General features: G+C 41.4%; 1 protein-coding gene across 1 annotated transcript in view; it reads left to right on the top strand.

The window, feature by feature from the left end:
- The window catches only part of LOC149811850 (Signal recognition particle, SRP9/SRP14 subunit), a 33494-nt gene extending 27416 nt beyond the window's left edge, over positions 1–6078 (top strand). The window contains exon 4 of the mRNA XM_089992780.1: positions 5730–6078. Within this exon, the coding sequence (XP_089848906.1) occupies positions 5730–5876 (147 nt within the window). The 3' untranslated portion in view covers positions 5877–6078. The remainder of the gene's footprint in view (positions 1–5729) is intronic.
- The last annotated feature ends 11253 nt before the right edge of the window (positions 6079–17331 follow it).

The raw sequence follows: 17331 nt of genomic DNA on the forward strand, positions 1-17331 counted from the left end.
TTAGCACATGCAGGCGCAGGTATGCCTCAACGCACACAGGCGCAAATCTGCCTTAGCGCACGCAAGCACAAATCTGCCTTAGCGCACGTAGGCACTGTAAAATTGTCTATGAAAAGACAATACGCATACAAGCACAAATAATATAGAAAAGATGTGCACGAAGGCACTCTCACAACACTTGAACAAAGTACGCAAAAGCGTAAAAATAATAAACATGCACAATGGCATGTATTTTATAGAAAGAACCAAATGCTCGAAACTCTCAAGCTTAGGGAAAACAAGGGGGGAACACCCCTATTTATACAAGAAAGAGGAGGTGCAAGGGGGCTCCCAAAGGAGTCGTTGGGGAGCCCCCAACGACTCTATTGGGGGACCCCCAATGCACCTTTTATGAAAATGAAAAAATAAAAAGAATAAAAATACAAAAAATAAAAAGAAAGAAAAGTACAACATATTCCAAATGGAATATGCGCAAGAAGGGAAATTACAATTATACCCTTATTGGGTAAACATAAAAATAAAATAAAAAATATATATAAATATATATATTTATATATATAGAGATACATATACATATATATATATTATATGTATATGTATCTCTATGTATATAAGTATATATATTTATATTTACATCAACGATTTTGGGAGATACATTTTAACAGGCACAAGTCCCTGATGTAGCGCACACAGGCACACCAGGTGAAAATCACACACGTAGGAGCAATGAGATGAATTAGTACATGCAAACGCATTGTTGTACACACAGGCACACCAGATCTGAGCTGCGGGCTTCACTCCAGCATGATCACAACAAAGCGCACGCGGTGCGGTGCTGCACAGGAGTGCTAACAGGCACACAGGTTCAACAAGACGTCGGTGGATGCAAAACACGTCCAATCTGCATAGAAATGCAAGACAAATGCACAAATGATATGTGCTTAGGAAAACCAGAGGTAAGAGTGTGTGATTGCACTCATCTGAACCGTAAATGAGATGATCTAGAGCAATTCGCTCTAAAGACCACCAGAGCTTGGGATCAAATGGAGTGCACAGCCAGAGGACTCCACGATCGGCTTGCGATGATCGTAGACGCACGCTACAGCCATATCTCAGGCTCAAACTAGTATTCCTTGAGTAGATCTAAGCTCGGTGAGCTAGATCGGATCTAACTAAGTCTAACTGGGCTAATCTACTTAGAAACTAATTCTCAAAAAATGGATTCAATTCTTCAATTTCATATATATCAAAATTATAAAGACTCAACCTATTTATATGCTTTACATGAAAGTGTGCCAACTTGCTTTGGGCAACCCATGCTTCAAGTCCCCTTGGCAACACACTTTTGCGCGCAGTTGGAACCGTGTTGGCTATGGTGCACAAGCAAACTGGTGTGCGTGTGGTGCCTAGGCGAGTGGCGGGTGTGTGGTCCTCAACGTGCGGCTGGTTGTGCGCGTGTGCTCCTTGCCGGTTGGGTGCGCGTAGTAGGCTGGATCGCATCATTCCCTACCTCTTGAAAACTTCATACTCCTCTAGGAAGGTAGCCTTGCAACTTCGTGCAAACCTCTTTGTGACCTCTTTCCTTTGTATTTTAGAGGTGCTCTATGATCTCCTAGAGTATGGGTGAGTTCTCATATTGAGCTTGATTTGTTTGTTCCCCTGATTGACATGTAACCCTTGCAATGACCATAAGTGTATCTTCCTCTAACCTTCTAGACAATGCATCATCCACTTTGTTATCCATTCCCCTCTTGTATCTAATTTCAAAATCATATCCCAGTAGCTTGGTCACCCATTTTTGTTGAAGTGGTGTTGATATCCTTTGTTGAAGAATGTATTTTAAACTTTGGTGGTCTGTTTGAATAATGAAATGTCACCCAAGCAAATAGGGTCTCCACTTCTCAAGAGCTAGGATTATGGCTAGTAGTTCTTTCTCATAAGTAGAGAAAGCTCTACTCTTCCTCGAAAGAGCCTTCCTAAGATAGGCTAAGAGATGCCTTTCTTGCAGTAAAATTGCCCCAATTCTAATGTCACTTGCATCTGTCTCAAGTACGAATTCCTTATTGAAATAAGGAAGACTGAGGACGCGGGCTTCTACCATAGCTCTCTTAAGTTTTTGAAAGGCGTGTTCGGCACTCTCATTCCACCCTCATGCATTCTTTTTCAACAATAGAGTGAGTGTGAATCTTCTATAGTAACCCATGAGACCCAAGAAGTCTCTCAAAATCTTTATGGAACGTGGTGTTGGCCAAATTGTCATGGCCTCAATTTTTTCTAGGTCGGCACTAACCCTTTGATTGCTCACGATGTGTCCAAGGTATGATACACTCTCTTGCCTAAAACTATATTTGCTTTGCTTGGCAAACAAAGTGTGATCCCTTAGAACTTCAAGACTTGTTGCAAGTGCTCTAGGTGTTCCTTCCATGTAGGGCTATAGACCAAGATGTCATCGAAAAATACAAGAACAAACTTCCTCAACATCGGTCTAAAAATGTCATTCATGGTGCGTTGGAAGGTGGATGAAGCTTTTGTTAACCTGAATGACATCACTAGAAACTCATAGTGGCCATCATGAGTGGGAAAGGCTGTCTTGGCTATATCATCCTTGGCCATTCTGATTTGATGGTAGATCACCCTTAGATGAAGCTTAGAAAAGTATCTTGCCTCGAATAATTCATTCAATAACTTATCTATCATCAGTATTTGATGTTTGTCTTTGAGAGTCACTTCATTTAGTGCCCTATAATCAATGTAAAACCGCATGTATTATCTTTCTTGTACATAAGAACCGACGAAGAATAGGCACTTGAACTCGGTAGGATGATGCCACTCTCAAGCATCTCTTGCACAAGTTTTTTAATTTCAGCTTTTTGTGTAAAAGCATACCGGTATGGTCTTACACTAACCGGCCCTTGTCTTGGCAATAGTGGAATGTGGTGATCTTGAGTTCGTGTTGGAGGTAACCCCTTTGGTTCCTTGAAAACATCTTCACGTGTGTCTAGTAAAGAGCCCATATCCGGAGGTGGTTCACTCAAGGGATTAGGTTCCTCACTTGGAGTCACCTCATGTGCCACACATATCATGGCCACGTGAGTAGTTCTAAATATTTTGAGAGCTTCTTCCCCATCTACTACTTCTCCACTTGGCGTATTGTTGACTTTTAGAACCATGGATTTCTCGTCTTTGGTGAAAGACATTTTCAACTTAAAGAAATCCCAAGTCACACTCCCTAAAGACCTCAACCAACACATTCCCAACACTGTTTGTCCCATGCATCGGAAGAACAAATAAATCGAGAGTGAATTGTGACCCTTGTAAACTTAGCTCTACATCCCTGCAAAACTGGCCACACTTGAGATGACTTCTCCTACCATAACATCGAATTGTGGATGCGAATGTGGGTTGTACTTGAGTCTTGGCACTAGATCTTCTCGCCCAAAGTTGTGAGTAGATCTCGTATCAATTAGGACCTCTACTCTCTTTCCCGAGATTGTGCCGGACACCCTCATAGAATTAGACACGGCTTTACATCCCAATGCATAACACTGTCCACTCATTTCTTGGATGAATTTGGATTCCTCTAAGTCAAGCTCTTCCTCTTCACCCGAATCTTCACCCAATTCGTCCTCTACGATAATGAGACATTTAAGTGCCTTCATCTTGCACTTATGTCCTACTCTCCACTCTTCTTTGCAAACAAAGCAAAGTCCCTTGCTCTTTAGTTCTTCGATTTGAGCTTGAGAGAGTCGTTCGGTTCTTGTATTTGGACTGTCCCGAAACTTCACCCCTTTGTTAGGCATTGGCTTTGCATGTTGCTTGACCCCAAAATTGCGAATTGAAAAATTCTTGCGAACTCTTCCTATTCTCTTTAGCTTTTCCTCAATAACCCTCACTTGCATGTAGCATTCCTTAAGCGAGTGAGGGTTTTGAGCTAGCAACTCATTGTGAATGTCATCTCTTAGGCCCCCAAGAAATGCACTCAAAAGCGCATCATTCTAAGCTTCGCACAAGAAACAAAGATCCTCAAATTGTGCTTGGTAGTCTTAGACCGACCCCGTTTGGCGTAATTGCTTCATTTCCACTCCATGATTTGTGTAGGGTATAGGTCGAAAGCGCTTGAGCAGTTCACGCTCTAGCACTTCCCAAGTAGGTTGATCATGCCTTCGGTCATACCACCGGAACCATCGTAATGCCTCACCTTCCATGTTCATAACCACACATCTCTCACTTGGTTCTCATGGCCCACATTATGACTGATAAAATAATGTCTAACCTTGTAGACCCAATCCAAAGGTTCCTTACCTGAAAATATAGGGAATTGGACCTTAACTGATCTCGGCAAAGTCGGTGCGCAATCATACATTTCATTCGGCACATACGGATAGTCCACACCATAAAGAGTTTGTCCATGAACCGTACTTGGACCTCTATCATCATAAGCATCAAGGGTTTGAGCATTGGGCTCAATGTCGTAATCATCTGACTGATTGGACCCTGGCCTCATGATCGAGTGTTGGTCATGCTCTTCATAAACCGACTTGGCAGGTGCGGGCACACCCTACCCTGCGGCGTGGTGTGTGTGCTCGTTGTGCTGGTAAACATTTGGAGCAGAGTTATGTTGTGCATATGCTCCCTGCGTCCAACCAAATGGCACATTCGTGCGCTGATACTGCTGTGCATATGAGTGTACTGGTGCGCGTGGAGGAGGACATGCAGTTTGCTAGAAGTGACCCTGAGCATACGCAGTGCGCATGTGCGAGCATGCGTCATAGGCGTTGTGCGCCTGCGCATCATGCGAAAATGCTCTGCGCTCAGTCACTTGTGTGCCAGGCGCATGCGCGACCTGGGCGTAAGTGAGAGGTTGTGGTGCTCTGCGCACTGGCTCGGGTTCAGCCTCCTGAACCGACTGTTTGCCTTTCACCTTCAACTCATTTAGCAGTTGTGCAAGCTGTTGCTGCACGCCTGAAATTTGCGACTCAATGCCGCACATCCGACCATCAAATGTAGCGCACGGCTAGAGGACTCCACGATCGGCTTGTGATGATCATAGACGCATGCTACAGCCGGATCCCGAAAGATCAACACTGCTCAAACTAGTCTTCCTTGAGTAGATCTAAGCTAGGTGAGCTAGATCGGATCTAACTAAGTCTAACTAAGCTAAGCTACTTAGAAACTAATTCTCAAAAAAATGGATTCAATTCTTCAATTTCATGTCAAAATTACAAAGACAGCCTATTTATAGGCTTTACATGAAAGTGCGCCAACTTGCTTTGGGCGGCCAATGCTTCAAGTCCTCTTGGCAGCATACTTTTGCGTGCAGTTGGGACCGTGCTGGCTGTGGTGCGCAAGCAAACTGGTGCACGTGTGGTGCCTAGGCGGGCAGAGGATGTGCTGTCCTCAGCATGTGCGCATATGCTGGATTACATCACTAGTGCTGCCCATCCTCTTTGCAATGCTTGTAAAGTGAATACATTATAATTCTCTTAGATCAGTGGACACTATTAAACTAGTGCACCACAACCTTCTCTAGCTTCTTGAGCAGTTCTCGGTTACAGGAAAAAAGGAAACGTCTGTAGTTCAATAAGAGGATTAAGTTATTGAACAAAAATGTACTGTTGTGTATTTTTTAATGGAATCATTGCTGATGAACAGCTTTGATATGTTAACAATCTTATAGTGATTTTGAGCTAGACTTTCCAAGTTATTTGACACCGAATTATTCTGCACAGGTATCTGCCAAGGATCATCTACGTTTCCAGGCATCTTATTCCACGGTTCTCAAGGCCCACATGGATGCATTGAAGAAGAGGGAGAGGAAAGACAAGAAAAAAGTTGCCGAGGCAGATAAACAGAAGCAGACTTCCAAGACAACTTAAGGCGAATGTCTGATCGTCTCTTGCAGAAACATAGCTAAATTTTGGCATTTGGTTTTCCTTTTTTTTTATTTCGGCACTGGTTTTCCTCTACCAATGTTATCTCGATGAGTGTTAACGAAAACCATATATTGGATCTGGCTCATCATAGTTCAAACAATTGATTTCATTACTCAAAGAATACCATAATTTATTTCTTAGGTTATGCAGCTGGCTCTTCGACATGTTTTGGTATCTTTAATATCATCTGGTTGATAATGCCTTCCCGCAACTGCCTATGAGCAGACATTACGAAAGGAATGCCATTATTGCAGAAAAATTTAGTTTGGCACCTGGTATTTATTATAGAAAGGTTGTGTTCAATGATATATTTCTCATACATGTTTCATGGAAATGCTATTTTCATTGCCATGGATGAGCTCAGAAACAGGAGCTGGATGGTCGTTTACTATTGTGCACCACCCATTTATGGAATCGAAGATTCCCCAAAAAATCGAGGGTGCTTTATGTCGTTTTATCATCAATCTGATTCAAACAGGCACATTAATTTTAGAATTGGTTTCACTATCTTTGAGAATAGACGTGATAGATAGACCATAATGGTAAGGTCGCTCTATCATAACTAAGGGTCTTGGGTTCGAATCTCACAGGGACACCTCCCCATTTTGTGCGGGGGCGGGGTGCGGAACTGCTACCATATCTTTAACCAACACTTAGAAGGTTGGAACGTAATTGAAAGTGGTCTTGTTAAATATAGCTGGCATAGGACAAAAACTGCTCTAATGTTAAAGCCATGGCGCAGAAAGAAGTGGTTTCTGAAGAAAGCGGCATATTAACAAGCGCATAACTTGTTTTTGACATTTTTTTTGCACATGACCGTCCATCAAGCGCGCGATTGGCAGTCCACTTGATTATGTGCTCAAGCACCAACTCATCAAGCAGTTAAGCTCTACTCTCTATATATATAGTCACTAGAATATGAGAACTAAAAATATAGGCATTTTCAACACCTTTTTTGCAAATCCAGCCATGTCGATGTGCTTGGCATGGTGAATTTGCTAGAAATCAACCATTGGATCATGTATTTTCGATGAAAAAATGTGATTTTTGAATGCTTGAATATTTATGAAGATTATGAGTCATTGATTTTAAAGCTTTAAAAAAATATTGTTTATGCATCAAAATCGGATGATTCAAGAGCGGGTTCTTATAAAACCAAGCATGCATATCGCATCTGTATGGCTAGATTCAAGAGAAAAGAACAAAAAATTCATGAAAATGGTGGTTCACACATTAGTTCTCATATTTCTAGTTCTTATATATATATATATATAGTAATGGGTCCATGCTAAATAAAACATGCTAAATGAGTTTTTAAGGGTTTTTTCGTTTTATTTTTAAATTCTGACCGTACAGTGATCTATGTATTTGATTTTATAGGGATCAGCTCTTGAAGTGTGGGTTTTTATAATGTTGAAAAATCACCAGTACAAATCTTTGTAAAATTTTTAGGCTCCAAATATCATTTTTTCATCAAAAACACATGATCCAGGTTTGGATTCCTCGTAAATTGACCATGCCCAATGCATTTATGGGGTCAGAACTGCAAAAAAATAGCAGAAGAGCAGAAAAACCCATTTAACACATTTTATTTAGCATATTTCATTTAGCACGGATCCGTTTTTTTTTCTCTCTATATTTATATATATCTGAAAATATGTGGATGATTTAGGAATCTGGATACCCGATCATTGAATTTTTCCTCTAATGGATATCTACATTTAAAAAGATGTCGCGGCTACTAGCATAAGGGATTTTTGCCATGTCCACTAATTAAGAAAAAGATGTGAGCTTTATCAAGCTCTCAACCATGTATGAGCTCGAGAAAGCTTAAGTAAGCTTATTACACAGCGTGAAGATAGTTTGTTTACTAAATATACGACCCTAAGTAAAACCTTAACCGAACCAAGTGCACATTCGAGCAACTTGCCTCATTGCATTGTATCGCTAGGGGCCCAAGTTGTTCTCGATCAACTGGATTTCCATTGGATTGCAACAAGTCTTTTATCTACTCTGAATCCAAAGGTATAATCATATCAGATTCAAACTTATCAGACATTACCCATATACAAATATGAGTCCAGACCAAGGGGGGCTCCGCTTGTCTGGTAGGAGCAGCTAGTGCACGTCACCTTGTGTTGGGGTATTGCAGATTCAAAACCCAATGTTATAGTTGTATAACTAGTAGGGGTCCGCCTAACCCCAGCATGCCTTTCGAAAAAAAAAAGGAAAAAGTCCAGACTAGCATTTTAAGCTGTTTTGGTAAGAGTCAAATTCGACCTGATTGTGTATTTGCATGTAAAATCCTATTTTTCATTGGATGTGTTATTATCATATAAAACAAGGATCCGAAATGCAACTAAATTAAAATTCTGATTTGTCAAAAGTAGGACTCATATTTGCATTCTGTAACACCGTCCCCAATCGTGGGGCGGTTACGGTAGAAGGGGAAACTATCGCCCCTTCCTCTCCCACGAACTTGATCATGGGAGAGGAAAGGGGGAGGGGACCTTTTCATACAGTTTCTGAAAGGGAGTTATGTCTTTAAGTACTCTAGAAGGCATGCGATTTATCTGATAAATGCTAAGCTGAATTGCATCTACCCAAAGAACTTTGGGTACTTCTCCATCAAAGAGAAGATCTCTTTTTGTTTTCAAGATATGCCTGCTTTTCCTCTCAACTTTACTATTTTGCTCGGGAGTGTAAGGATAAAATTTTTGGTGATGACAATGGGGGTAGTACTCGACTCCCCATGGCTATAAAAGCCACGGGGGGCTCATTCCCTTTTCCGCTCGACTACTCAGAGAGAGGGAGAGAAGAGAGAGAACAGGAGAAAGAGAGGAGGAGCAAACCGCCGGTCGACAGGTAAGTCCCCATCTCTCATTATTTTTTCTTTTTTTTATGTATGGCATTTATAGGAAGTCGTCGACAACTCCATAGTTACTGACGAATTTCGGTGGTACAGGGATACGAAAAACCCTATCCCTGCATTTTTTCACCGGTGGTCTCCCTTTGTTGCCACCACCGGAAGGGGGGAGATGGAGCGGCATCCGCCAGCGATCAGAGATCGCCAGCAGTGCTGCACCTTTTCAAGGGACCTAGCGACAGTTCAGCAACAGGCGTTGCCGAAACTGTCGAAGGATTCTTCTGAGGCACACTTGGTCTGTGGCTTTGTAGACTGAATCGACCTCCGGTCTAGGCGAACCAGACTGAGCCTGGTCAACCTGACCAAGTAGACTCAGTCTGGGTGTGCCCAAACCAAGCCAAATGAAAAAAAAATGTTTGACTGACCGACTCGGTCTACACAGACTGAGTCGAGTCTGTGTAAATAGACAAACCGACTCGGCCTGGACAGACCGACTTAGTCTGAACAGACTGAGTCATATCTATGTTATGAGACAGACCGACTCAGTCTGGACGGACCGAGTCAGGTCTGTGTTATTAGACAGACATACTCAGTCTGGACAAACTGAGTCGGGTCTGTATTTTTCGAAAGACCAACTCGGTTTGGATAGACCGAGTCAGGGTCTATGTATTGTGACAGGCTGTCTCAGTCTGTTCGGGTCGAGTCAAGTTCAAATTAGTTAGCAGACTGACTCGGTCTGGGCAGACCAAGTCGAGTTTGTATTTGTGGATTGATTCTTTCGAGATGAAAGTCAGGCCCAATATGGGTTAGACCGACTCAGTCTAGACCAAGACAAATTGAACTTTTGATGTATATGACGTCCTCCATACAGGCACGTCAGGAGAGGATCATTGGCAAATCGAGGTGGTAGGGAAGTTGCGGCTTGTTGTTCGGGTTGCGGCAGGCCTCACATCGGCCAAAATGGGACAGAGCCAAGTAATGTTATACCTACCAATAGTGGGAGAAGTCAAGAACAACCCGGTACATCCTATCACAAGGGTGTTCAAAGGTCGATGGTGCAACAAAGCATGGGCACTAATGTCATAGAAGATGAACAAATAAGAGAATCTGCACAACTTATTCGAGGGATGGCCCTACTGAGAAGAGGCAGCTGGCATATGAATAGGCACGCATACTTACGTGCTTTTAACATGGAAGTGCCAACACCGGTTAAGGTTCCTTTAGACTCTGAGGAAGAAGAAGATCCTATTTACACCTCTAGTACCCCTATACCTTAGTATTTTTATGATATTTTTGTTCAAGTCTTGTAATAAAGACCTATGGTGGCCTAGTATTCGTAGTAAGTAACAGGTTGTATTACAGAAGAACCCGTGAAAAGTTGTAAAAATATTGTTTTTCTTAATAAATAGTAAATTTCTTATAACGAATGCATAAACTGCGAGAATGTGAATGAGTAAGCAAATGTAATTTTTTAGTAATCACTCTACTCATATTGCAGTATGAGGACTTGTCAGGGAACATCGTGCCAGTCAAGAGGTTTTCAAGTAAGCAGGAGACAAGCAAGTCCTTCTCAAGTGAGACATGTGAATGAGGGTTCTGCAAGGAGAAGTGTTGCAAGCCCCATTGGTCCTATGTCTCCACAGACATCAGAAAACCTGCCTACAAGGAGCATGGGAGCAGAAGGTGAAGGTGCTTCACCAGTTTCACCTCGGCACAAACATGCTACAGTTGGTAGTGGTGTGCCTTCCGGTTATACCATAGAAAGAATTTTGTATGAGCTATTACAAAATTCACTGCATCAAAACTAAAACCAAGTAGCGTCAGAAAGTAGTTTTTGAGCCGAGAAGTTCAAGAATATGAGAGTACCCACCTTTAACAAAACTCCTGGAGGAGTAGCAGCCGAAAAATGAATGATGCAAGCAGAAAAAACACTAGATGCAATATAGTGTCCAGAGGACCATAAAGCATGGGTTGCGGCATCCAACTTAGTTGGGGATGCAGAGTACTGGTGACGATCCATCAGAGATGTCCTGAGTAGAGAAAAGTTTGTTCCTTGGATTACCTTCAGGAACAAGTTCTATAAACAATTATTTCCCAAGATTAAGAGGTTGGAGAAAGAAGAAGAGTTTAAGAAGCTCAGGCAGGGAAGCACGACTGTGGCTGCCTACACCGCCAAGTTTAATTCACTATCCAGATTTGTAAAGGCTTTGGTATCTATAGAAAAGCAAAAATGCAAGTTATACAAGAGTGAATTAGAGCTTGAGATTCTGATGATGGTGGGACCTCTATAAATTTGGAGGTTCAACAGATTAGTGGAGATGGCATCACGTTACAAGTTTTGGGATGCCCTAACAGCAAAATTGAAGGCATAGAAGAAACCCAAGCAAGTACAACAGAGACAAACCAACTCGTCGTCTCGAAGGTTTTTCAAGAAAAGGCAAGAAAATAGCAGATTTTCGAAGGCACGGGAGGGAAACAATGTAGGAAACAACAATAAGCAGTAGGGGAAGAACCCTGAACAACCAGAAGCTAAGAAACCTTGATATCGAGGACCACCTTTCAAGGGCAACAACCGTTGTAGGACTTGCAGCTTTAGGCACAAGGGTCGTTGTGACAAAAAGAATATCAAATGCTATAATTGTAGATAGATGAAATACATTGTGAGAAAATGTTCCCAGCCAGTGCAGGGAGAAGAAGCAAAACCCAAGGAGAAACTAGCTGCTCTAGACCGAGTTTATGCAGTGACTCTGCAGGAAGCCTTGGCTAGCCCAAACGTGGTGGAAGGTATACTCCAAATTTCTGGTGTTAGTGCACATGTTCTCTTTAATTCAGGTGCTATACATAGCTTCACCACCCCTACTTTTGCGACACTTTTACCTGTTTCACCTATACCTCTAGAAACAAAACATAAAGTAGAGACACCAGTAGGAAAGTCAGTATATGTAGATGAAGTCATCCAAGGATGCATGGTACAAGTCATAGAACGTCTATTGTCGGTAGACATTTTGATATTGAAATTTAAGGGAGTGGACGTTATCTTGGGCACGGATTGGTTATTTAACCATCATGTGATGATTAATTGTCGAAAGAAAAAGCATCAGTTTTCAACACCTTGAAGCCCCTACTTTTACCTTTTAGGGTGTTAGAAAACTTGTAAAACTGACAGTCATTTCATGTCTTCAAGCCAACCGTTACCTACAGAAGGGATGTATTGGATATTTGACTTATATGAAGACCAAAGTCGATGATAAACACTCAGTCATAGAGGTAGAAATTATGCAAGAATTCATGGATGTTTCCCTGAAAAACTTTCAGGACTTCCACCTGATAGGAAAGTCGAGTTCCAGATAGATTTAGCTCCATGGACGACACCCATCTATACTCTACCATATAGGATGGGACCTAATGATCTTAAAGAACTCAAGGATCAATTGCAGAAGTTATTGGATATCAGATTTATTCGACCATCGGTGTCACCTTATGGTTCACCGATCTTGTTCGTGAAAAAGAAAGACGGGTCACTGGGTATGTGTATCGACTACATGAAATTAAATGCAGTGACAATGAAGAACAAGTATCCTCTGCCAAGCACATATGATTTATTTGATCAACTACAAAGTGCAACTTATTTTTTTAAGTTGGATCTACGTTCTGGGTATCATCAACTAAAGATCTGAGAAAGGATGTTGCCAAGACAACGTTTCGTTCAAGATATGATCATTATGAATTCTTGGTCATGCCCTTCAGGCAGACAAATGCCCCTGCTGCATTCATAGATTTAATGAACCGAGTGTTCAAACCATTCTTAGACAAGTTTGTGGTGGTATTCGTGGACGACATCCTCATATATTCGGTCAGTAAGGAATAGCACACAGAACACTTAAAAATCGTTTTGCAAATACTTAGAGATCATAAGCTATATGCTAAGTTCTCTAAGTGTGCATTCTTGCTTGATCAAGTCTCATTTTTGGAACATATCATTAGTAAAAAAGGAGTGATGGTGGACCCAACAAAAGTTGAAGCGGTGACCAACAAGTCTACACCCAAAAATACCACAAAAATTCAAAGTTTCTTGGGGTTAGTTTGTTATTACAGACGCTTTGTGGAAGGATTTTCAATATTGGCAACTCCCATGACGAAGCTGGCAAAGAAAGATGTGAAGTTTGAATAAAATGAAAAGTACGAAAAAAGCTTCCAAGAGATCAAGAAGCGATTAACCACTGCACCAATGTTAGTTTTGCCTTCTAGCACTGAAGGTTTTACCGTTTATAGGAATGCATCACATAAAGGATTGACTTGTGTCTTAATGCAACATGGTAGGGTTATCACATATGCATCTCGACAACTAAAGGTGCATGAGATAAATTATCCAACTTATGACCTAGAATTGGCGGCGGTAGTGTTTGCACTCAAAATACGATGACACTACTTATATGGAGAACAATTTGAGGTATTCACTGACCATCAAAGTTTAAAATATTTATTCTCTACAAAAAAAATATGAGACAGAAATGGTGGTTGGAGCTACTCAAAGATTATGACTTAGAACTGAAGTATCACCTAGGAAAAGCTAATGTAGTAGCTGATGTACTCAGTCAAAAAGCATAATCAGTCATGAGACTATCCATATCAAATCTGCTGGTGAGCATTGTAGAACAAAAAGCAGAAGTGCAATGTCTTCCAGGTCAGCCGATGTTTGTCCAAACGACCTTAGGGTCAGAAATTGGAGACAAAATCAAAGAAAAGCAACTCTTAAATCAAGAGTTAAAAGGAATCAGATCAACAATAATTAATGATGAAGATCCAAATTTCAAGGTAGACGACCAAGGTATACTAAGATTTCAGGATCGTGTATGTGTATTCCTAAGGACAAGAAACTTAAGAAACAATTGCTTGCCGAGTCACATCATTCCAGGTATTCCATTCACCCTGGAAGTACAAAGATGCATAGAGATTTGAAGAATAATTTCTGGTGGAATAGAATGAAGAGAGATTTTGTTGAGTTTGTCAGTAGGTACCTAATATGTAAGTAAAGATTAAGCATTAGAGGCCGGGTAGACTATTGCAACCGCTATCTATCTCTGCATGGAAGTGGGCGGATATAACAATGGATTTTGTTACAGGATTTCCCAAGACTAAAAAAGGATTAAATGTAATTTGGGTGATTATCGATAGACTGACCAAGTTTGCACATTTTCTCACGTGCAAGACAATGAGTTCCTTCAAACATTTGTCTCATCTCTTCATTAGAGAGATAGTGAGATTGCATGAAGTGTCAGACTCCATTATTTCTGATAAAGATTCGAAATTCACCTCGAAGTTTTGGCAAAGCTTTCAAAAAGCAATGGGAACTCAGTTAAAAATGAGCATAACTTTCCACCCACTAACAGACAGGCGGTCAAAAAGAACCATCCAGACAATGAAGGATATGTTGCAAGCTTGTACACTAGAGTATTGCAACTCATGACACAAAATTCTGCTGCTAATTGAATTTGCTTATAACAATAGTTTCCAAGACAGTATTGGGATGACTCCCTACGAAGCCTTATATGGGAGACGTTGTAGAACGTCTCTAAGCTAGGACCAAGTAGATGAAAGAAAAACCTTAGGACCTGAGTTGGTGCGATAAATGAAAGAGCAAATCAGATTCATCTGTGAAAGACTCCAAGCAGCTCAGAGTCATCAAAAAAGTTATGCAGATAAGAGGCGACGTGAGTTGGAGTTTGAGTTAGGTGATCACGTCTTCTTGAAGATATCACCGTTTAAAGGGGTAATGAGGTTCAGAAAGAAGAGCAAACTAAGTCCGAAATATATCGAGACGTTTGAAATTTTGAAAAGGATAGGATCTACAGCCTATCAATTGGCATTACCCCCATCGCTCTCCAGGATACATAATGTATTTCATGTATCCTTATTAAGAAAGTATATGTCAAATCCTTCATATATACTGGATACAGTGGAATCGGTATTGGACATCCAAAAAGATTTAAGTATTCGGAAAGAACCAATTGAGGTATTTGAATTTAAGAAGCACAAGCATAGAAACAAGGTTGTTTCGATGGTCTTGGTGAGATGAAAGCATCATAGTAATGATGAGGCTATATGGGAGAATGAGACAGATATGCACACACAGTTTTCTCAGTTGTTTTTTACAAAGGTTCAGGACAAATCTTTTTATAAGGGAGGTGGAATTGTAAAATTCTGATTTGTCAAAAGTAGGACTCATATTTGCATTCTGTAACACCATCCCCATCGTGGGGCGATTACAGTAGAAAGGAGAACTGCCGCCTCTTCCTCTCCCACGAAGTTGATCATGGGAGAGGAAAGGGGGAGGGAAATAGTTTCCCTTATTAATTTGAAAATGAGCGACAATGGAGGCAGTAACTGACTCCCCATGGCTATAAAAGCCATGGGGGGCTCATTCCCTTTTCCATTCAACTACTCAGAGAGAGGGAGAGAAGAGCGAGAACAGGAGAAAGAGAGGAGGAGGAGCAAACCGCCGGTCGACAGGTAAGTCCCCATCTCTCATTTTTTTTCCTTTTTTTTATGTATGGCATTTATAGGAAGTCATCGACAACTCCATAGTTACCGACGAATTTCGGTGGTATAGGGACACGGGAAACCCTGTCTCTGCATTTTTTCACCGGTGGTTTCCCTTTGCTACCACCACCGGAAGGGGGGAGATGGAGCGACATCCGCCGGCGATCAGAGATCGCCAGCGGTGCCACCCCTTTTCAAGGGACCTAACGACAGTTCAACAACAGACATTGCCAAAACTGTTGAAGAATTCTTTTGAGGCACACTCAGTTTGTGGTTTTGCAGAGTGAATCGACCTTCGGTCTAGGCGAACCAGACTAAGCCTGGTAGCCTGACCAAGTAGGCTCAATCTGGATGTGCTCAGACTAAGCCAAACGAAAAAAAAATGTTCGACTGACTGACTCGGTCTGCATAGACCAAGTCGGGTCTATGTAAATGGACAGGGAAAATCCTATCCCTGCATTTTTTCATCGGTGGAGTAGCATAGGGTCTCTCTCTGCTATCGCCACCGGAAGGGGGGAGATAGAGCGACATCCACTGGTGATCGAAGTTTGCCAGCAGTGTTGCACCTTTTCAAGGGACCTAACGATAGTCTGGCAATAGGCATTGCGAGAACTGTCGAAGGATTCATTTGAGGCAACTCGATCTGTGATTCTACAGACCGAGTCAACCAATAGACTCAGTTTGTGCTTCTGCACACCGAATCGGCCTCCGGTCCAAGCGAACCAGATTGAGCCTGACGAAGTAGGCTCAGTCTGTGTGTGCCCAGACCAAGCCAAATGAAGCAAAAAAAATGTTCGATAGACCAACTTAGTCTGCACAGACCAAGTCAGGTCTGTGTAAATCGACAGACTGACTCGGTCTGGATAGACTGAGTCAGATCTGTGTTATGAGACAGACTGACTCAGTCTGGATGGACTAAGTCAGGTTTGTGTTATTAGACAGACCGACTCAGCTTGGATGAACCAAGTTGGGTCTGTGTTTTTCGATAGACCATGTAAAACCCAAGAATTCTAAGAAATTTTTAATGAATAAAAATGAGTATTTGCATGAAATAATAGGATTTTGGGTAATATTTAATGTATTTTCGATGCTCACGGGTTAGTTAGAGTGAACCCGATAACGAATACTAGAAAGGGTACTTGGATCTGGACCTTAATGGGATCCGATGATCCGACCCGATTTGCAAGGCAAATGTAGGAATGCGATGGTTCCAGAATGATAGCGTGAGATCCGAAGCACATTTAAGATGAGAGAGTGCAAGATTGGAGCAAACAGAAGAAAAATCCACGTATGTAACAGACGTGACCCACCAACGGAGGAAAACATTTCAATAAGACATAAAGAGAATTTATTTGCAAAAGTAAACAACAAGTGGTGTTATGGTGTTGTGGTAGGACGCATGGGTGTGGGAAGCCACGTCTCAAGTTCAAAACCTATGGTGTGCCCACGTACAAATGAAAAATATTTGTTTTTTCATGAAATTCGAAACAAAACAGAAACGGTTAAATATAATTTAATTTCTACACTTTGCAATGAAAACAAAGATAGCACATGTGGTAGGTTTTGTTGCTTCTTTGGTGGAAGTCCTTGGTTCAAAGTCCCTTGTGCACAAATTATCTTTTTGCATAGAAAAGTGATGATTTTACTTAAGTGAAAAAAAATAAGAATGGTAAAAACGTGGGAGTTGGGTCAAGCCTACAATTTTGGCTATTTTTTTTTTCATTTTTCCTAAAAGTAAAGGGGAATCCTATGTGACATGGAAGATGGGTACCCATAAAACAAATAGTGAGGGAAGTTAGAGAAAATCTTGCCAAAAGAGGAAGGGGGCGAATTTGGAATTTGTTAAGCACCCACCAAAATTGTGGGCTGGAGGTTAGGATTAAGTTTTTAAAAAATCAAAATTGACACTACGTGGGGAAGGGAGATTAGAATAGTAGAGAAGGGAGAAAAACGTGTAGCATCTCTCTCTCTCTCTCTCACACTGTGAGTGTA

This window comes from Nuphar pumila, chromosome 17, assembly GCF_984573655.1.
Source record: "Nuphar pumila chromosome 17, dmNupPumi1.hap1.1, whole genome shotgun sequence".
NCBI lineage: Eukaryota > Viridiplantae > Streptophyta > Magnoliopsida > Nymphaeales > Nymphaeaceae > Nuphar > Nuphar pumila.